The sequence below is a fragment of the Copadichromis virginalis genome, linkage group LG10, assembly GCF_057382275.1.
Source record: "Copadichromis virginalis isolate Kocher_CV1m ecotype Utaka linkage group LG10, C_Virginalis_male_GT1.1, whole genome shotgun sequence".
NCBI lineage: Eukaryota > Metazoa > Chordata > Actinopteri > Cichliformes > Cichlidae > Copadichromis > Copadichromis virginalis.
In genome coordinates, this window is record NC_140627.1 from 29,341,924 (window position 1) to 29,363,893 (window position 21,970).

The window sequence follows — 21,970 nt, forward strand, 5'->3', positions numbered from 1 at the left end:
GTACTGGCTGTTGTCACTGACACGTGCTAGTGTAGCATTTAGCTTGCTTCAGTACGCTTCTCATGCTGTTTACACACATATCTTCCCCTGTTTCCTCAAACTCAAGTATATTGCTTCCACCTTGTACCACGTTGGACTTCTCATGAGCCATATAAGGAATCCACTATGTATTGTTTTTACCTCAAAAACAGGATTTGCAGCACTTACAATGCAAAACTTCTTGAGGATGGGACAAAAGGTTAAGTTATTGTGTTGTCACATTATAAAAAACATGAAAAATGAGCAAAACATTTTAATAAAGCCTACTAACACCCCTGATAAATATACAGTTATGGAATGGCTATCATATACTTACATAAACCTTAATGAGGAACTGATCAATATAACATTACACAATCCAGTCCCATAAAATAATTATTTCCCCGCCCTTTAGCTCCTGGCTGTTGACATTTATGTCTGAAAAAATGACCCAAAATAAATCTTCAACAGTTCCACAACTCAAAGGCCAAACTGGTGTATGAATATGTTTTCTACAACGGCTGTGTCTTATTCGAGAGACTATGGTCGTCACCCTGCACTGCGCAAACCTAAATCCAAAATTTCACTGTAGCAAGCATGTTAGTTTTTCCACCCCTTCTCCCAAAGACCCAATCACCAGCTTAACCTGCAGTAATACAAGCCAATCATGCTGTCTCAGCCATTAAAGAAGCTTTAATGTTAGCTGTGTCCCAAAACCTAGGCCGCATCCATCCAAGGACCCTGCCCTCGCAGTCTATGTGGGCGGGGTCCTTCGAAGACCAAGAAGGGTGGAAGTGAGCGGCTGTAAAATTGGACAGTCTAGCCTTCAGATTTGCGTCACCAGGTGTCTCGGTGGAGTTTAATAAACTCAGCCGTCTGCTCCTTGCTATCTAAAATATAACAGGACACCGGCGTAAAGTCTCGAACATCTCGCACTTCTGTTTAATCGGTTTTCTGTTCAACATTTATTCAGCTGTGTGAAAACTATAACTTTAATCTCAGCCAAACCGATTTACTGAGGAACAAATAAAACACTGAAAAAAGCCAAACAATAACATTTGTAATTATCTAAGTGACTTATATATCATGTTTAACCTGAGTAGAAAAAGACTGCGGGGGGTCTGAAAATGACGTCCCGGGAGTCCCGTGTTCTCGGCGGCTATAGTGAGCCTTGACCATCCAGACGTCTCTGAAAACGTCGGAGCGCTATTGCAATTATGTGATCTCTTGATAAATGGAGCAGATAAAACTAAGTAGCTGCCGCCATTATTGGAAACTGGAATTGGCTGGGCCACGCTATGCATTCTGGGATAGGTTGGGCCAAGAAGGATACACCCGGCCCATCCTTCAAATCCGGGGAAATGAAGGACGCATTTGTCGGCCGCATTTGGAGCAGCCTTCGAATTTGGACAGCCTTCGTCGCCTGGCTGTGATGTAATCGGCCTTTAATAGTGGCCTACCAACGATGCGGCCTAGGAATTGGGACACAGCTGTTGTGTAGCTTTGCTCATGCGTAGGAAAGGTTAAACCTGCAGTGGGTTAGAGGTTTGATGCTTTGCTGATGACGTGAAAGTTACCTTGTGAAAACCTTGTAAAACTTCCAGTTCAGTGTAAGAAATTTGACAAATATATCCATAACTGATGGACAAGTACAAAGAAGTCTAACATATGGTTGACAGTAGATGAATTTCCCTCGTTTAGAAGGGCTACAGGTCTTTATAAAATCAATAACCAACCAATAACAGCCCAGAGAGTCATCATTGCTTCTTGCTATAACATCTGTATCTATACCTGGAACTTAATGGAAATACTATTTGAAGTCAGCACATTTCTGGTTTGAGTAAGTGCTAGTTTCCCTCCCCTTTTGCTTAGTGACATGCCTGCCATATGGAAATTAAGTTCACTTCAACATGATAGAAATCAGAAAGGTGAACTCACACATGGTTTTATTAACAGTCTGAAGATTCAAGGCGTAATGCCAAAAGATCAGTGGGGTTTTTTTCTTCAATGGTATAAAAAAAAAAAGAGAGAAAAAGGTTTTTAATCACAGTAATTTTGCCTTGTAAAAGTAGCTTTCATAAAGGTAATCCTATCAAATAGGTCTGGCTCTCTTCTTGTTGACATGTCACGGCAAGAATTTAATTAAATGTTAATAAGAGAGAGTCTGTGGGCTTTTGTGTCCTATTACCTTCATACTTATTGCTTGGTTCAGAGCCTTTCAGTTCCACTTACAAATTAAAAGTAGATTACTATGTGTAGCGGCCAAGAAACCCACAGACCTCTTATATTATGTGTACAGTTTAACTGAAAACAACTCTGCAGCAGCCTCTATAAGCATTAATGAGTGAATTAATTAGTAGAAAAAGGAACTTCACACTGCGTGGTAACTTGTTTCTGTGCAGTGGAGGTACAGTGGATAACTCATTCATCCCAGAAAACAAGTGACTGAAGATGATAGATTATTTGCTTTGTGATAGGAGCGTGAGGAGATAGAAAAAAATGCCATGGTAATGATTAGTGACTTAATGGATGGGAAATTATGCAGATAGCGTTTTGTTGCTTTTGTGCTGGGTAAGTGAATAATATCTTAAAATACTGTGGGAAGGTTTCCGTCTGCTGATTGAGCTGCAGGGCGAGGCCTCTCTAATCAAAAAAGCTATGAGGAGCTATGAAGACAGCACAGACAGTGCAGGGTTCAAATCCACCAGCCTGCCGGGGCTTTTCCGTGCAGAGCTTCCTTGTTCTCCCTGTGCCTGCATGGGTAACACAGCTTCCTCTCACAGTCAAAGACATGCATGCTAGATTAACTGGTATTTCTAAATTGACTGAAGGTGTGAGTGTGTGACACTATGACAGCTGGGATGAGCTCTAGCCCTTCCCCTGCTACTCTGAGTTGGATAGAATTACAACAATTTCAGAGAACAAATTTCTGGAATAAGGCCTGCTTTGAAACTGTGGCTGCTTTGGCTGCAAAAGACTTCTGGTCCTGTCAAAGTCTAAAGGAAAACGGCTCTTGAACTTGACTTTGACTTCCATAAGCACTTTCATGATGAGTTCATGGACTCAGTCACTCGGTTTGGATTGCACTGAATAAAATCCAGCCAATTTTGTAAATTCTGCTTAATTCTGTGTTTGGGAAAGGAGGGTTATCAAGTTTATCTCCACTGGTTAATGACCATAGATAATATAAAATATGGATGCAGCTACTGTGAGCTCACCCATTGGTTTCTGATGTCTCATTCTTAAGCCTCGGGCGACAAAGAAGGGATGGTCTGACTGTGAAACCACATGCTCATTGGCTAACAGCTTGTAGTTTGCCAATTAAATTAAATTAAATTTGAGGATATAATTTGAAGCTGATAAAAACCCAGAGAATGTACCACTCTCTTTAAAACTAAGTGAGAATCCTTTAGAAATGCCTCTGTAGTGCACACAGGATGAAATTGTAAACAGTTTCACAGTTTTACAGTTCGACTCTACAGTACTGATCTTTTATTTGCATCAGGTTCTTTGGCTCTACTTCAGCCTCCTTTGTTTTCCTCTCTTGAGAGGTTCAATGTGATTAAGAGTAGTTGAGCAGGTAGAGTTGAGCCCTTCTGAATTTTCTACATTTGACCTGTTCCTCTATAAAAGCCTTTTTATACCAGTTAAATTCAGATCTTTTGCTATGTTAGAATAATTATCTGATCAGCAGCCTTTTCCACTTTCTTTAACCTGTTTTGTTTGTTTGTGTCATGTTGTCAGGTGACCTTTTGTCAGCTTCGGCAATGGATGGCATTTATTTTTCTGACCAAATGCCAGCTCGTCTGTGATAATAGGCACTGTCACGTGCGCTGTCACGGCTGCACAGAAAAAAAAAAACCCTGTGCCTGCTGCACTCTGCCTCTTTAGCCGCCAACATCAATCCACAGAAGTTTAAGAAAGTTTCCCAGTGTTGATTTTGTATGAATCTCCTAATCTTCATTAAGCCACAATCCATAACATCTCATTAGAAAAATCCTCAATTGAGGCTGAAGCTGAAGTTGCTATTGAAGCTTGAAGCTTTGGCAGAAAACCCAACAAAACAATCTGTGGTTAGAAGGATCAGTAAGGGGTTTAGAAAACAAATTAAATCATGGAAATTGCTATATACACTATTCAAGGGAGAAAAATCGTTTCCTCTGCTTGGCTGGTCGGCAGCTGAAGCCTAGGAGCCGAGCGGTATAGAAAATAAACACCATAAATCAAGATGGCCTGATGCCCACTCTGCTGTCCAACACTCCCGCCAAGACAGGCTCCTCTGATGCCCACTTTCCTCCATACCAGCTTGTGACAAAGTGGCTAGGACAGAATTCATTTGCCATTTGTCACTTGCGTATATTGTTATTCTGTCTTCTGTTATTTTACAGTCAGCCATAATGCTTTAATTTAGACAGTGCTGGTGTAACTTCTCTTAACACACAATATCCCGGGTTTTGTTTGTGGTAGCAGTAGTTACATTCTTTACATCCATGCATGTGTTTTAAAGCAAACACTACTAACCATCAGATCATCTGAATTTTCTTCTGTTTACAGGCACATGTCTAGTAAATTATGTTTCTTTATGTTGCTTTGGTTATACTTACCATGGTGTCCATGTTGTGCATTCAGGTCCTGTATGTGAGACGGGTGTATGGGAAGGGCCGCCCACTACTTCCTGTTTATATAGGGTCATGAGGTCAATGATTGGATCACTGGGTGTAACCAAATGGAGGGTTTTCATTTTGTATAGTATTGTTTGTTTTCTTTAAAGTAGCCTTTTGAGTTATATTGTATGCAGGGTTTTACTTTACAAACCATTTAGTTGAGTAAATGAGTTTGTCAGTTTCATGCATGACTTTATTCCTGTTCTTTGTTTAGAATTGTATTATTTGGTTTGACCTATTTTGTTCAATGGTAGGGACTAACGAGGTCAGGTGTGGGCAAAGTCTTGTATAAAGCCAGTGGGATTTTTGCATGCCTGATTGATTGTTTTATGGTAAAAGGGAGATGCTAGCAATAAAGTATGCTTAAAAAGAACTTCAATTGTCTGCTAATGCTATTTACTTATCACCTTCCTTGCTGCTTAAGTTATGCTACATCACAAATGGTGGCAACAGTGGGATTATAGAGCCATCTAGAGGTGAGTGGTGTAGCCCTGTGGTACTCGTCCCCAAGAAAAATGATGCAAGACAGAGATTTTGTGTTGACTTCTCAAAACTTAATGCTGTCTCTGCTTTTGATGCATATCCTATGCCAAGAGTGGATGAATTGATTGAGCGCTTGGGTAATGCCAAGTACCTCACAACACTCGACCTTTGTAAAGGTTATTGGCAAGTCCCCCTAACAGAGTCCTCAAGGGATTTAACTACATTCAGGGTTCCCAGCGGACTTTATCGTTTCAGAACTATGCCTTTCGGACTACATGGAGCTCCAGCCACGTTCCAGAGGCTGGTGGACTTGGTTCTGAAAGGAGCTGATGGCTATGCAGCAGCGTATATTGACGACATTGTGGTGTTCAGCGAGACATGGGAGGACCATGTGAAACATCTGGCTGATGTCCTGCAACGCATCAGAACAGCTGGACTAGTCATCAACCCTGGGAAATGCCACATTGCACAGACCGAGGTGGAGTACCTGGGATACGTCATTGGGGGTGGGGTCATCCGCCCTCAGGTGAGTAAGGTCGAGAACCTTGCCTCTTGTCCTCCTCCGACTACAAAGAAAAAGTTGAGATCCTTCCTGGGTTTAGCTGGCTGGTATCGTCGTTTCATCCCTAATTTCTCTACCAGATCAGCTATTCTTAGTGATTTAACTCGTAAATCATGCCCCAACAAAATTAAATGGACTCCAGAGTGTGAGGCTGCATTCATGGATTTGAAAAACTGTTTGTGTAATGAGCCTGTGTTGCAGTGTCCAGACTTTATGTGCCCGTTTATTGTACAGACTGATGCTTCAGGAGTTGGGCTGGGAGCTGTGTTGCTGCAAGGTGATGGAGAGGACCAAAGACCTGTGCAGTACATAAGCCGTAAGCTCTTCCCCAGAGAAATGAAGTATTCCACAATTGAAAAAGAAGCTTTGGCAATAAAATGGGCTTTGGACACTCTGAGATACTATCTACTGGGAGGTGAATTTGTGCTTGAAACCGATCATCGAGCTTTACAGTGGATGAGCAGAATGAGAGACACCAACGCAAGGATCACGAGGTGGTATCTTTCATTGCAGCCATATTGTTTTAAGATTCGATATAGGGCAGGGAAAAAGAATGTTGTGGCAGACTTTCTTTCCCGTTCCTATGAAGAGTAACGGACTTAAGGGGGGGGGAACGTGACAAAGTGGCTAGGACAGAATTCATTTGCCATTTGTCACTTGCGTATATTGTTATTCTGTCTTCTGTTATTTTACAGTCAGCCATAATGCTTTAATTTAGACAGTGCTGGTGTAACTTCTCTTAACACACAATATCCCGGGTTTTGTTTGTGGTAGCAGTAGTTACATTCTTTACATCCATGCATGTGTTTTAAAGCAAACACTACTAACCATCAGATCATCTGAATTTTCTTCTGTTTACAGGCACATGTCTAGTAAATTATGTTTCTTTATGTTGCTTTGGTTATACTTACCATGGTGTCCATGTTGTGCATTCAGGTCCTGTATGTGAGACGGGTGTATGGGAAGGGCCGCCCACTACTTCCTGTTTATATAGGGTCATGAGGTCAATGATTGGATCACTGGGTGTAACCAAATGGAGGGTTTTCATTTTGTATAGTATTGTTTGTTTTCTTTAAAGTAGCCTTTTGAGTTATATTGTATGCAGTGTTTTACTTTACAAACCATTTAGTTGAGTAAATGAGTTTGTCAGTTTCATGCATGACTTTATTCCTGTTCTTTGTTTAGAATTGTATTATTTGGTTTGACCTATTTTGTTCAATGGTAGGGGCTAACGAGGTCAGGTGTGGGCAAAGTCGTGTATAAAGCCAGTGGGATTTTTGCATGCCTGATTGATTGTTTTATGGTAAAAGGGAGATGCTAGCAATAAAGTATGCTTAAAAAGAACTTCAATTGTCTGCTAATGCTATTTACTTATCACCTTCCTTGCTGCTTAAGTTATGCTACATCACACAGCTATTCACACAGACAGATAGGAAGAGTTATAGCTGCTGACGGCAGCCATGGCTGTCAAAACCATCACTTCATCACAACAACCACAAGCAAGGGATCGAGCGAGGACGACACCTCTTCGCTCAACCTTTATACATCAGATAAAAATGGTGCTTTTATTAAAAATGAGATATGGTTTATCTCAGTTTGCTATGTTTGGTAATTATGTAGTTATCGAAAAATTTATCAATGCCACTGCGGCGGTCCCTGCAAGCATTTTCACAGTATTCTCACAGCTACAACATTAATATACAAGGAAATACAAGGCTATAGAGATACACGATATAAAGATTTTTTAGGGATGTGTAAAATATAATCAAAAATTTTGTAATTAAGAACAAAAATAGGAAAAGCTGCGGTTTTTTTTTTTTTGTTTTTTTTTTATCGGTCATTTGGAAAATCTGCAGGAAGAGTTGAGCTGAATTGACAGAAGCTCAATGGAAAGACACAGGAGTTAATTAGTGAGAAAAGCAGTATTTAAGAAACTTCCAACAATTGAGAGACAAGTATGGTGAACTCCTGAAGGTATGCCCTGAATTTACCAGGAAAACAGCTGGATGTGGAAGGTAAAACCTGCATTCCCAGCAAACAGCAAGAAAATGAGATGAGAAAAACGGGAGCACCTCAGAAAACAAAGGATTTACAGTGCAGTATATTAAAATTTACCCAGGAATAGGAGGAAATAAAAAGTAAAGGTCTGCTCTAATATTAGCATTTTTTAATATGTTGGGGTTTTTTAACACTAAAGGCCACCAAGGGCGAAAATACTACTTCGTGCCCTCGAAATACTTATTTGTGGCCACGAAATACTATTTCGAGGGCACGAAATAAGTATAACGTGCGCACGAAATGCTAATTTGTGTGCACGAATTGTGTATAACGTGGCAACGAAATACATAACGTGTGCACACCATATTGATACAATTCCTGGACAGCTGCGTAGAGACATAAGCATAAGAGACGGTATGATTGAGTTTTATTTTAGACGTAAGTACGACCTGGATGCCGGGATAGATTTTATTGTCAACCAACTGCAAGGGCCTGGGAAGGATCACGGTTATCGGTCAAGTGTTTCGTGCCCACAAATTAGCATTTCGTGCGCACGTTATACCTATTTCGTGCTCTCGAAATAGTATTTTGTGGGCACAAATAAGTATTTCGTGGGCACATTATACCCATTTCGTGCCCATGAAGTAGTATTTTGTGGCCACAATTTATTTATTTTTTGGACCATGTCATCAGAGGGGCTCCGTAGGTTTGATCTCCACCAATAACAAACATATCGGACTCTTTAGCTGCCTAAATCCCCATTAATCAACTGAATAGTAGCAAATTACTTCAGAAAAAAAAAGAAGAAGACATTTATTGGCGTGGTACCATTTATGATCTGGTTTTTAGCAATATGCTTTAGAAATACTTCTGGGATAAAAATAGTTGTAAGTATCTCTTTCACTTTTTTTAACAGTGGGATGTGTTAAGTTGCTATTCCACAGCCTTTTTGCCAGTATGTGTAGGTTGACACGAGAGGCGGCTTCTTCAAAAATATTTAACTCGACAGTTATCTTACCGAACCTGAGAAAATACTGAAAACACGTCAGCTGGTTTGTATCGATCTGCCCTTTATAACCTTGTTAGAAAGTAGTGACAGATGGCTGCGCAGTGAATCATCTGTTCATCTAAATATAAACCAAATGCAAGGCAAACACCAACAAAGCAGAGACGCTCGACTGCGAGTGTGCATGCAAAGACTGCAAAATCTTGTAATAGTCATCATCATCAGCATCGTCTTGGTAGCTCACCTTGGCTTTGTTAATGGTGCAGTGCAGTGCATTGTTCTCCTGGTCATACAGCAAACTGAATTCCAAGGTTCCCAGTGTAGCTGTAAAGACAGAGAAAGAAGCAGGAAATTAGTCTTAATGGCACATAAACAGAGTTGCCGGGGGAGAGAAGACATTCAGCTTTGCTTTGATTTGATCATTATGAAGAAAAGAACGCATTTCAGCCACTAATTTCTTCTTCAACATGTAACTGTAAGAAGCAACACAGAAGTAAACATAAAAGAAAGCAGCATGAATCTGAGGGGGATCCAGTTATGTACTCAGGGCCACGCCTTAATCCTGTTAACAAAAATATTTTAGATTTCATAATCCCAATTTAGTTTGATTGGAGAACTGAGGATAAACCCTGGGCTAGCATCGTTTTACTTTGCAATTCCCATCCAATGTGGTCCAACCTGTTGCTCTTAATAGAGCAAAAACTCATATCCTGCTGACCCGTGAGTGTACTCTTCACAAGTTGACCACATTGTAAGAAAGTGAAGAGGAAGGGTGAGAAAATATGTGTTTAATTAGAGAAAGTGGAGCAGAAAGCTGCCAAGTGCAGAAAGCTAAAAAACAACATCTCTTCTTTGCAGGTGGGCAGCTCAAGTGTAAAGAAACAAAAATGCGAAAATCAGCGTGCGTATTTCAGTTGACGTCTCGGATAAAATGGGCTTTCTGGGTGAAGCAGATTTGAGGCGTGTGTGGGTTTCAAGAGACCTCACACACTCTAAATGATTGAGCAGTTCGTAAGGAATAAATTCAGTCACACTTTGATATTTATGAGCAGGGAACATTAGTTTCATGGTTTTGCAATTGTACTTTTAAGTATTACCACCTCCCCCACACTTTACCTCCTCTTACAAACTCGTGCTATGTGGGAAGAAACACAAGCCGGCTTTTCTAGAATGATTTTATATCCACGGATGGACGCACTGAACCGCAATATCGCAACTGCAGTGAGAGGGATATCGGCATTGTTGGGCTCAGCCAATAACATCTTGATTAAAGAACTGTAATGTCCTTATCACAACCACCGCCAGTCAGCGGCGGGACATTGGAAAAACAGCATTCTGGGATTTTAGACAGAAAAATTTAACTTTTGTTTAACCATTTGTGTTCACTGTTGATTTTTTTTTTCACTACATCATAAACTGTGGATGAATTTTTATTTACCCAAAACTGTATGATTATGTTTACACAATAATATCAGATAAATGAAAATTAAAAAAAATCCACATTGTGTCTGAATGTGGATACTTTCAGCACACTTCCATGTGGTACAGTATCCACTCCATTGCATGGTTTGTGAGCTTGACAGGGTAGTGCTGTCAAACCGAACACACCAGAAATGACAACAGCAACACCTGATTCTCAGCTACCACATGGAAACACACTTATTTATCCAAATATTTAACCAGAGTTTAAGAATGAAAACATAAAAGTGAGAAAAGTTGTGTAAAACAACTCAAATAAAACTATACAGAACTCTGCTGAAGAATAAAAGCGGCTAATGCTGGAGACGTCCACATGTGAAAGGGCACTTTGTTCCACCGTCTCGGAGCAGCAACTGCAAACGCCCGATCTCCTCTGGGCCTCGGGACAGCTAGGAGCATTCGCTCAACAGACCTCAGGGATATAGAGGAAGTGTGCAAACTTAAATGATCAGAGAGTTTAAAAAGGTGCCAACCCATGCCATGCATATGTAATTTCACTTGCATGTGCCTTTTAATAACCGTGCTGAAGTGTTTTTGGACCAGCTGCAGTCGGCTAAACAGAGACAAACCGACACCTGAAGCAAACTATTGCAATAATCAACTCGAGATGACATAAAAACATCATGTGCTCTCTCAAAGTCTCTGAAACAGAGGAATAGCTTCCCTTTTGTGAGATAAAAGCAGCTAGTTTTAACGACAGCATTAATGTGTTTGTCAAAACTTATTTTGTTCCTCATCCTTAATCCTGGTCCAGTATATTTAGGTAAGGTTCACTGGTGTATTTGGTAGAATTATATGAGTTCTAGTTAAATATAAGGGTAGGCTAGACCTTCAAGCCTGAAAAAACATAAAGAAATTATACTTCGGTAATTGGCTTGACGGGTATTTCAAGCTTCACTATTCACCCACAGAGACATACCTCCAGTTAGTTACAGTATTTATCAGCAGTTCATAACATTTTTTATGTGGTTGCAATAGTGCAACAGCTATTTACTGTAAAAGATATGAGAAGAAATGAAAATTAATGGCAACTATTATGGTTCTCTTAGCTTTCTGTCGCATGTATATAATGGTAAATGGCCTGTATAGCGCTTTACTAGTCCCTAAGGTCCCCAAAGCGCTTTACACAATCATCCACCCATTCACACACTGGTGATGGCAGCTACATTGTAGCCACAGCCACCCTGGGGCGCAATGACAGAGGCGAGGCTGCCGGACACTGGCGCCACCGGGCCCTCTGACCACCACCAGTAGGCAACGGGTGAAGTGTCTTGCCCAAGGACACAACGACCGAGACTGTCCAAGCCGGGGCTCGAACCGGCAACCTTCCGATTACAAGGCAACCTCCCAACTCTTGAGCCACGATCGCAATTGCGATGTTGCGTGCTAACGTTAAACGTAACCAGCATGCCAAATAATGAAATTAGTGTAATCCACGCTGCAGAGTGCTCTAAATTCTCAAGTTCATTTTTTTTTCCGAAAAAGTATCAGCAATATATGATGTCAGAGAGCAGATATCACTAATATGGTCAATACTAGCTGTGAGGGGCAGCCAGTCAGAGGAAAGCTGGTTTAAAGAAAGAGAAGCTAAAATGGCTTGATTCAAAGGCCGACTGTAGGATAATTAAAGACTACTATTAATTCTGAATTATGTAAAACTATTCCTGTAGAAGCCAAGAATAAAATGAAAGAGTTGGAAATGAGCCCTTTATTTTAAACCTGTTTACAGAATTTCATTTCTTCATATTTCTCAAATGAAGCTCGACTAAGCTGATAAGATGCAGGATGCTTTTCATTTTTTTAAACCAGCGGACAACATGGCTAGGATTGCTATCAACATTATTACCCCTTAAGAGATTTTGCTATCAATAGCTGGTTAGTTTCCAAAGCATTAAATACAACGAGTTAGGAATTAAGTTCCAGTTTGTGATAAGAGCACTCTCCTAAAGGGCAGAGAATCAATGCTGCTCCAGAGAAAGCTGAGCTCATCAGCAGTGACTGAGCCTCTTTACCGCCTCCCACCCCAACACACACAAAGATGAAGGCATTTAGCTTCCTTTTAGTTTACCGACATGATTAATGGGGATTGTTCTACAATCACTGTGTACAGTCATTGTTGCTTTGCGATGCCAAACTGCAAAACTGCCCACTGAAGCTTCGACTTGTGTCCACGACATCCTGGAAAATATCAGCCGATGTGCAAACATTAGAGGATTCACCAAATTAATGTTGCAGAGCTGAGCTAAATACGCAGTCAGTTTGTGCTTTCCTTTTACCTTAACTGTCAAACAGTCAACGTTTGTCATGTACTTTGAAGAAAATTTAAGTGATGCCATTTTGTAGCTTGAAAACGATGCAGCTGCAGTGATCTTAAACTAAATATTTTTTCATGCGCATACATTTTCTCAATTGAGTCAGGCTGTAACCTCCCTGTTTTTATCAATCCAAGCACTGATTTGTCAGATTGTTTCATTACATGGAGAAACATTCAGACACTGAAGGGACATCTGATGTACTTTTAATGCTGAAAAAGTCCTGGACACAATGTGTTTTTTTTTTATCTAAGAAGATTAAAAGTTATGGTTCTTCCCAAATATTAGTGTCACAATAAACACTCATCATACAACATATTACTTATTTGCACCATGGTTTGGTTTGAATATTTCAGAAACTGCTGATCTTCTGGAATTTTCCTAAACAACCACTGCAAAAGAGAAAGCACCCAGTGATCCACCTTTCTGGGTGACAGTGTCTTGGTGATGTCAGAGATGAGCTACAGCAGCAGACGAACACACTGGGTACCACTCCAGTCAATTAAGAAGAGGAAATTGCAGCTACCATTCATCAAAACTGGAAAACAGACTAGAAAACCATCGCCTGGTCTGACGAGACTCCGTTTCTGCTGTAACATTTGAATGGACACATCAGGAATCGGCTTAAACAACATGAAAGCGTCTAATGTCTCATGTTGTCGGACATATTTTCTTAGCACATTTTGGACATCTTTATACCAGCTGAGCATTTTTCCAATGCCACAGCCTCTCTGAGAATTGGCGATGACTGTGTCCATCCCTTGATCTGATTGCTGCTTCCAGCAGGTTAACACTGCATGTCAGCAAAGCTCAAATCATCTTAAACGGCTTTCTTTATGACACCGGGCTACACAGTATTATGAATTACGTCTTCAGTATCAATGAACTCGTCGTCAGTCACCAGATTTCAAATCAGCAGCAACTGTGTGATGCTGTCATGACCGATGAATGGTTCCAGAACATTTCTGAATCTATGCCAGAAAGAATTAAAGCTGATCTGAACGGAAAAACGGGCCCAACCTGGTATTAGCATGGCCGGTAAGTGCGCATCGCAATATTATTGACAATAAAAACAACATTTCAAAAACTGAAATATTGCAAGTTAAAATAAATAACCAAGTCCCAGTTTTATTTAATTATTCATTTATATCCTGGTTCGATCCCAGCAGGAGACACGAATCCCTTTGGGGTTGTGTCAGGAAGGGCATCTGATGTAAAATGTGCCAACTCAAACACGCTGAGCTACCCACTGTGACGACCCTTTGTGAATAAGCAAGCACCCAAAAGTAGCTTCATTTATTTAAAAAAAAAAAAAAAAAAGAACACCAGCATGCATTTTTGGACATTTTTTCTAGATATCGCAATATCAACATCATCGTGAAATCTTCTACGAGTAGTGAAAATCGAGTAGTGTTACGGCCTTGTTTCCAAACATTTCTGTCATGAGTTATAATGAACACTTTAACAAGACTTAACACTTTGAAAATTCCTTCATTTAGTTATTGTAAAGTGCAATAATAGATAGATTTTACAAAAAGTACATGAAGGCACTTTCTGATGTGTTCAAATTAAGTCTGTTCAGGCCTTTGTCATGGTGTTGCAACAGCCATGAAGACCAACAAATTCTTGCAGCTCAAATCACACACAGATCTCACTGTTTTTAGAGTAAGTCAAGTAGTTTTTACCAGAGTTACAAAATTTTTGTATGTTCTAGTTTTGTTTTGTTTTGGTTGGTTGGCTGGCTGGTTGGTTGGTTGGTTGTTTTTTGGGGGTCGGTTTAGTTTCCAGCATGGATTTTCTTGTTTAAGTTTAGTTTTTATTGTTTTAAAATGCTCAGTTTTAGTGAAGTTTTTTTTATTAGTGTTAGTTTTAGTCTCTTTTAATTATTATTGCATGGAGGGTATATGTCAGAGGTGAGATTTAGGAAAATCAGTGTTAATACACACGTCCATCAAAGCCACATCAGGGAACTTGTAATAAAATTTTATTTTTTTATTTCTTGTATTTTAATTTAATTGTAGCTTCTTTTTAAAGTTCACAAAAATCATTATAGTTACTTTATTTTTCCCCATTTTTGTTTTCGTTAAGGTTTTTTAAACATCGAGTTTTAGCTTTGAGATTAGTTTCAGTTAACTATAATAACCTTAGTTTTTACTATTATTTGGGGTTTGGTCAGATTTAGGCAGCAAAACTACTTAGCTGCTTTTTGGAAAAGATCATGTTTGCAGCTGTGTGATGTGAAATCTGTAGAAGATTATATTACATTATGCCTCACCACCCTGGAATGACACTGTGATATAATATTTTTATGACAGCAGGCTACACAGTATTATAAATTAGGTCTTCAGTGGCGACACAGTTGTGATCCTCCTTTAAAAGGGTCTCTTCCGTTTCTTAATGGATAGTTAAACAGATTTAATGAGTCAACGAGTTTCACTGTGACATGAAGACAAACAGAGGTGTACTTTACAGGAGGATCTTTACGGAGCCGAAAGAACAACACACGGTTTGTCCTCCCATGACCTCCGTCAGGACATTAATGTTTAATTTACTGTGACATTGCCTGCGTTTGTCTCTAAATTCAGGCTAACAGTAGGATTCTATTAGCCACTTTGTAAAGATGGTGCTTGTAACACTACTTTGCACCCCAGATGCATGAGCCATCTGGCTAGCTGTGGGGTACAGCCCACTAAGATGCAACAGTGCTGTGAACTCAACAGGAGTATAATAAAGTGGAGTCATTTTTTTCGTGCGGCAGAATCATGTTCCAGTCTTGCTGCGTGCCCTAATTTCTGTGGCTCTCAGGAAAAAAGGTGATAGGTCTAATTCAATTTCAAGTAGCTACTTAGCAGCACTGAAAGCGATCATTACGCAATTATCTGAAAAGATTAATTAATTACATAATTGCCAGTAAAGAAAAGAATTAATGAATGTAACAGTTATTGATAGCGCAGTCTTTTATTAGAAGCCGAAACACTTTCTTTAGTTTCCTGATTTCTGAGCACAGAAAGAAATATTGTCTGTGCGATGCCAGTAAATATGCTGAATCAATGAGATGCTGAAATACTGAAAACATTAACCAGCCGAGGAGTCTGCTGTTGAAAACTGAGGCTGAATCAGGTGATGTGATTGTTTCCAAGCGAGTGAATGATGACAAGTGCTGAAAGGCTGTTAAAATGTTTACAGCGTCATCATTTCCTCTACCAAGTATGTTGTTCCTGCTGTGTCTAATGATTTATGTACAGAGCGATCACACTGCCTGTTATCAAAGATAGCGCTCGAAGCAATGTTTTGAAGAAGACGCATCTACCTTTGCTCCTTTCTTTCTTTTTATTTTCTAAAACAATGGATTAAGGCTTTGAAGTGACATGGGCATTTATAGAGGGAACATTTGCTAGTCAGGCCATCGATTAAAAGTCAAGCGCAAAACCACATCACACTTTATGTGTCAGCACCACTTTATCACTTTCAAACATTAAAGTTTAATCACATTCCTTGTGTGGACATAAACTGTGTTATGAAAAAAAGAAAATCAGAAAACAAAGATAATCTATTAGATATGCCTCTTCAAATGCTTGCTAATACAGATCAATACATTTAGACATGTAGACACACGGTCAACATGACCTGGTTTAAACCTGAGCTTCAATGTGGAGAAGAAAACAGATATAAGGGACTTTGAATGTGGCATAGTTGTTGGTAACAGATGGACTGGTGTGAGTATTTCAGAAACTGCTGATCTTCTGGGATTTTCCCACACGACCATCTGTAAGGTTTACAGAGAATGGTCCAAAAACAGAGAAATTATCCCGAGTGCGTCAGTTCTCTTGGACAAAATGTTTAGTTGATACCAGAGGTCAGAGGGGAACTGTCAGACTGCTTTGAGCTGAGAAGAAGGCAACAGTAACTCAGATAACCACTTATCGTAACTACGGTATGCAGAAGACCACACTAGGTTCCACTCCTGTCAGCTAAGAACAGGAAACAGAGGCTACAATTTGTACACTTTCACCAGAATTTGGTAAAACTGTTGCTGTTGATGGTGTGATGAGTCTCGATTTCTACTGCAACATGCAGATGGTAGAAAATTGAATCTCTTCAAACTGGTTTCTTGAACATGACAAGGACTTCTCTGTACTCGAATGGCCTCCACAGTCACCAGATTTTAATCCAATAGGGAATCTTTGGGATGTGGTGGAATGGGAGATTCTGATCATAGACGTTCAGCCAACAAATCTATAGAAACTGTGACGCTGTCATGTGACTCTGGACCAGAATCTCAGAGGAAAGCTCCCAGCACTGTGCTGAATCTGAAGAATTAAACCAAGTCTGAAGGCAAAAGAGGGTCCAGCCCAGTACTAGCAAGGTGTACTTTAAAAAAGTGTAGTAAGTGTATATTTTGTAACATTTTAATAGTTATGAGCCTTTAAGTGTTGCCAGAAGCAGCACTGCTCATTAACCTATGAATATGCACTAAATTATAGCATCTATTTCACATTCCATTTACGTGGGCTCATCTGAGAAGACACTTTAACCTGAGAAAATTGGCGAAGTGTGGCAAAAACCGGACATCAAACGATACAAAGGTAGATAGCCCTGAGTCACACATGGCTCCACACAACTAGCGAATGGAGTGACATTTTGCAAATCTGATTTCAAAAGAGATCTGAGAGAGCCATACAAAGATGGGTACAACTATGAAACAGCCTCTGGCCTCGAGCACAGGGTTACGCGGGGGGAGGATAGCTTTTACACATTCATACATCTGTGCCTGACATGACAACATGGCCAAGCAGCGTGATGAACACATCAGAGTGCTTTTTATATTAATGATCTGGCTGGCGATTATAGTGTTAATGGAGCTGCTGAAGGAGAAACAGCCGACAGGGACGGGAGGATATCTGAGCGATGACTGTTATCAAAGTGGCAACCACAATGCTCAGTTAAGGGGAGCACCACACTAGCTCGATTACATGCCTGCAGGCAAAAAAGCAGAGGCAATTCCCACTGAGTGACGCTGGCCGAGCAGTCACCTCCCAGCTGAGAGCCACGTTCATGATACGCTGCGATTCTGTGCACATTGCGCACTTAAATGCACACACTAATATCATCTGTGCACAATCATAAAAATTCAAAGCTATTATTTGGATGGCATCTGAAAAAAATCTTAATTTGAACATTGCTCAAGCAGCAACTGAAATAAAGCCACTATGAGCGCATGCAGGAAATAATCAGTACACCCTGTGAACATTAGCACCAGCTATGTTTTGGACACAGTGAAGTGGAATAAAGACGCACTTAGAGAGACATTAGTAATAAATTGCTCAAAGTCAAGTTGAATAAATTGAGTGCAAAGTAATGCATTTTGCAAAACTAGGTCAAACACCTTCTGATTTCCTCACATCACTCAGCTGGAAAGGAATCGAAATTAATAAACACACATTTTTTCCCTTTACCTATAATAAAGTTTGACGGACTGTTTTTTTATCTACAGATTACCCAAGATTAAAATGCCTCAATGAAAAAGCCAGAATCTTTGAAGGGCTCAAGTTATGCACTTGTAGCTGAACAACAATTTGTCCAGATAAATCAGCATCTTATGAGGAACTACTGGCAAAATAATGTTCCAGTTGCAGCTACTGTCATATAGATAAATAGTTCATCCTGTTGCCTGCAGAGTTTTTACTGAAAGCGACTGCTTACAAGTGCCTTTATGTAGCTTTACCCTACAATCTAAACCATCTTGAGGCAACTGTTGTTGTGATTCTGTGCTATATAAATAAACTAAAACTGAACTAAAATCAGGCTGATTTCACCATGTCAGGTGAGGAATCCATCAGCTAGTGTTCTGACTAAGCCTCTGGGCTCAGCAGGTCCATCTCTAGGATTTATAGAGAATGATCCAGTGAGCATGCCTTGTAGATGTCAGAGATCCAATTGGAAAGACTATAATATGGGAAAGCAACAGTAACTCAAATAACCAATCACTGCAACCAAGGTATGCAGAAGAGCATCTCTGAATCCAGAAGACCACAGTAGGTGCCACTCCTGTCAGCTAAGAACAGGAAACAGAAGCAGCAATTCACTTTTGTGGTGATGAGTCTCTGTTTCTGCTGTGACATTTGGATCGTAGGGTCAGAATTTGGCATAAATGTAATGAAAGCATGGATTCATCCAGCCTCATATCAACGGTGCAGGCTGCCGCTGGTGGTGTAATGGAGTGAGTAATATCCTTGACACCCTTTAGTACCAACTGAGCATTCTTTAAGCGCCACAGCTTACTTGAGTATTGTATACGGGAATGTCTACAGCACTGTTTTGACTCTATGACACAAAAAATGTAAACAGTTGTGAAGGCAAAAGAAAGCCAACCTTTTACTAGAGAGCTGTAACCAATAAAGTGTCCAGTAAGTGTGCATCAAAACAATGACTGGTATTTGAAGTACAAAGTTAGGTAGTGCTCCTCAGAGTGATGTTTGTTGTTCCTCTGTGGCGCTTTAAATGTCCAGTTGTGTGTTGATCTGGTTGGTTAAAGTTAGCCTACACTACACAGTGCTAAACAGATGGTTCATCCAATAACCTGCCAAGTATTTCTCAGAGTACCTGAACTTTTCCAAGCAGCCTCCAAGGATGACTTCCCAGATGGTTCTGAGTAACAAACCATCTGGACTGAAATTGACCAGCAGATTGTAATTCAACTAGTATTTCCTCAGTTCAAATTAGAGTTGAATTTTTTTTTACTCGCTCATGTTTGGTACAAGAGTTCTTTTATGTTATTCTCACTTTATCACCACTAAACACTTCAAAGTCACATTTTTGAACTACTCCTAAGAGGAATACGTATATTTCTCTTCCATCTAATATTCTTTGAATTCAAGGTTGTGATATGAAAAATACCCACAGACAAAGGCTGGAAAATATCAGATTTCCAAATGAAATTATTCAAAAATGAAGTACTTTTTGTTTTAACAGAAGAATAATTTATTGTGGGACAATAAAGAAATTGAATTGAATTGAATTGAATTGAATAACTGAGTAGATGTGTCTTGTGCACAAGAGTTTGATGCATGAACCCCTATCAGCAGTTAGCTTATACTGCTAAATTCTGAACTTTAGAGACACTAGTTGTGCTGAGCTACGGCAGAAGAATTATTTCAATCTTCTCATCTGATTCTTTGTAAAGATAAAACAAGCAAATTCCTGTAAAAGGAAATAATTAAGCAAGTGTCCAACTCCTGCACTCCACTACTGCAGCTTTACATGATTCATTTTTCAAAACCTTACTTATCTTATCCCGGGTAGGGGGGCATCTCCTCAGTTCAGCCCACTTTCTGATAAAAAAAAAAAAAAACACCCCTCATTTTAAAGGCTTGAATTAGAAATATATGCTTTCATTGAAACGATACAAAACCGAAAGTAGAAAAATGTCTGAAATTGTGTTTAGAGCAGTCTGCAGCCTGTGCTTTTGGTCCACATTTGTTACATTTGTAACAGTTTAGATATGACAGAAAATAAAGAAAAGAATATTAGCTCCGCTTTAAAGATCACTTAATCTTCACAAATATAATATAGTACAGAGCAAGTCTGAATATCTGAATGCGCGTTTGAATTGATGAACAAAAGAACTGAAAGTTCATGTAGCGTGCACGGTTTCTAATCCCCTCAAAATCTGACCATGAATCAGAGAGAGCTGAGCAGCGTTTGAAAGGATGGGAGTGGAGGGGGAGTGGGGGGGGTCCCACTTTGCACATTATGTTACTGTAGTCTAAGGGACAAATTGCCCAAGTGTTAATTTGTCTGCTTATGCAGTGCTTGAATGAACAATTAGACTGCACGCTTTGCTTCAGCATCCCATTGTGTGCCTCTCATTAGAGTGGAAAACTCTCATGGGGGATGACGGGTTCAGTAAAGATTTGTTGTCTTATGAAAGGAAAAGAAGGATTTTGACCCGACATGTAATGTGAACACGGCGACGCTGCTTGGATCTGCACACTTTAGTAATCTGTTTTTAACATCAGGGGTTATTTGCTGAAACATGATAGAAACTTCCAACCTTATCAAGGTAGCTTTAGCAGAAAGAGGAAATTATTAGATTTTGGAGCTCATGACTGCGCACATTTGCATGTTAATGAAAAGACCAACTCATGTGTTGTGTGAAGTATTGTGACAATGAGAACATTTACTTAACTGTAATGTAACGAGAGCACCGACTCAACTGGTTGTGTTTAACATATGACAATTATGAGAGCACATCGAGTAAAGCTCATTAACTATTATAACAGTGTGGTTAGTAGTTTTACATCAGTGTAATGATTCTAATACATGATTCTAATTATAATTTCTTGCCTAGAAGGTAAATAGATTTCTTTTCACATTTTCTGATATTTTACCATCAGCTAAATTATTTTTTAACAAATTCTAAATTGCTGGAAACAAAATAAAAGTATCCAAAACAACATGATCCAGATCTAGCAAAACACTCCCCTATCACGTTGGCTGAGAACAGCCCAAAGTCAGAATACTGGCTGATAGAAGAAGCAAGCTGATATCAGTGCTCTGTACTCTATTTCACTATCAATATGCTGCCACACTGTGTGGAACTGATGCAATCATTCCTCTATATGTGAGGCAGCATGGGGCCCTAAAATAATGTCTTAACTGTAAACAGAGAATGTTATACAGCATCCTTTTAAAGAATACTTTTCTTTAATATTTTGGTGTTTTTTTCAGAGTTCTATATATATTTTTCAGTTAAATGACTGACAGAAAAGATGTTACAACACTCCGGTCAACGCTGGACACTCCACTGCACTGCGGCACAGGCCTATCAATTTTCCATCAAATTCAAGCCATGAAAATATTTACACAACCTCTCAAAAGAAGAGTGAAACAAAGCAAACTGCTTCTGAGGCATTTAAAGCACTCGTTGCAGTGCATGAATCACTAAAACCTGAATTTCCAAGCTCTGCTTTACGGGTGTTTACACATATCTTGCAAAGAATCACTACAAATGAATAATAAGCCTTCTGCATCTGGTTGAGTCAATAATGCTGCTGTTTGGGAGGTAAAGGACAACAACATTATTCACTGTCAAAGCAAAAGTGAGTGCTAATTAGCTAATGTTAACAAACAAAAGGATTTATCTGATTGGTCTTGCACACTCGTAGGGCAGAGTTAGTGTTTTTGCAGGTAGTGCAATTAAAAATGCTCTGATAGCAGCTGTGACCAAACTGAGTGGCTAGATGTGCAGCGAGCCTCTAGCTTTCCGGTATTTTGGCTTAAAGAACCTGGTAAAAGCAAGTGGAAACAACCAGGGCCGGAAAATGAAGCCAACACATAAGCAGCAAACACTTCAGTTCCTTGAGTGGCCATCTGAGCCTGGCTGCAAGAGGCAACTCAAGGATTTGGTTCGTTTCCTGTTTACATGGAGCATTACTATGGCTTGTTT

General features: G+C 39.7%; 1 protein-coding gene across 1 annotated transcript in view; it reads right to left on the minus strand.

Annotated features, from left to right (window-relative positions):
• doc2b (double C2-like domains, beta) overlaps window positions 1-21,970 on the minus strand; it is a 183,954-nt gene that overhangs the window by 92,525 nt on the left and 69,459 nt on the right. Inside the window, exon 2 of the mRNA XM_085470987.1 lies at window positions 8,976-9,055. Coding sequence (XP_085327113.1) covers window positions 8,976-9,055 — 80 coding nt within the window. The remainder of the gene's footprint in view (window positions 1-8,975; window positions 9,056-21,970) is intronic.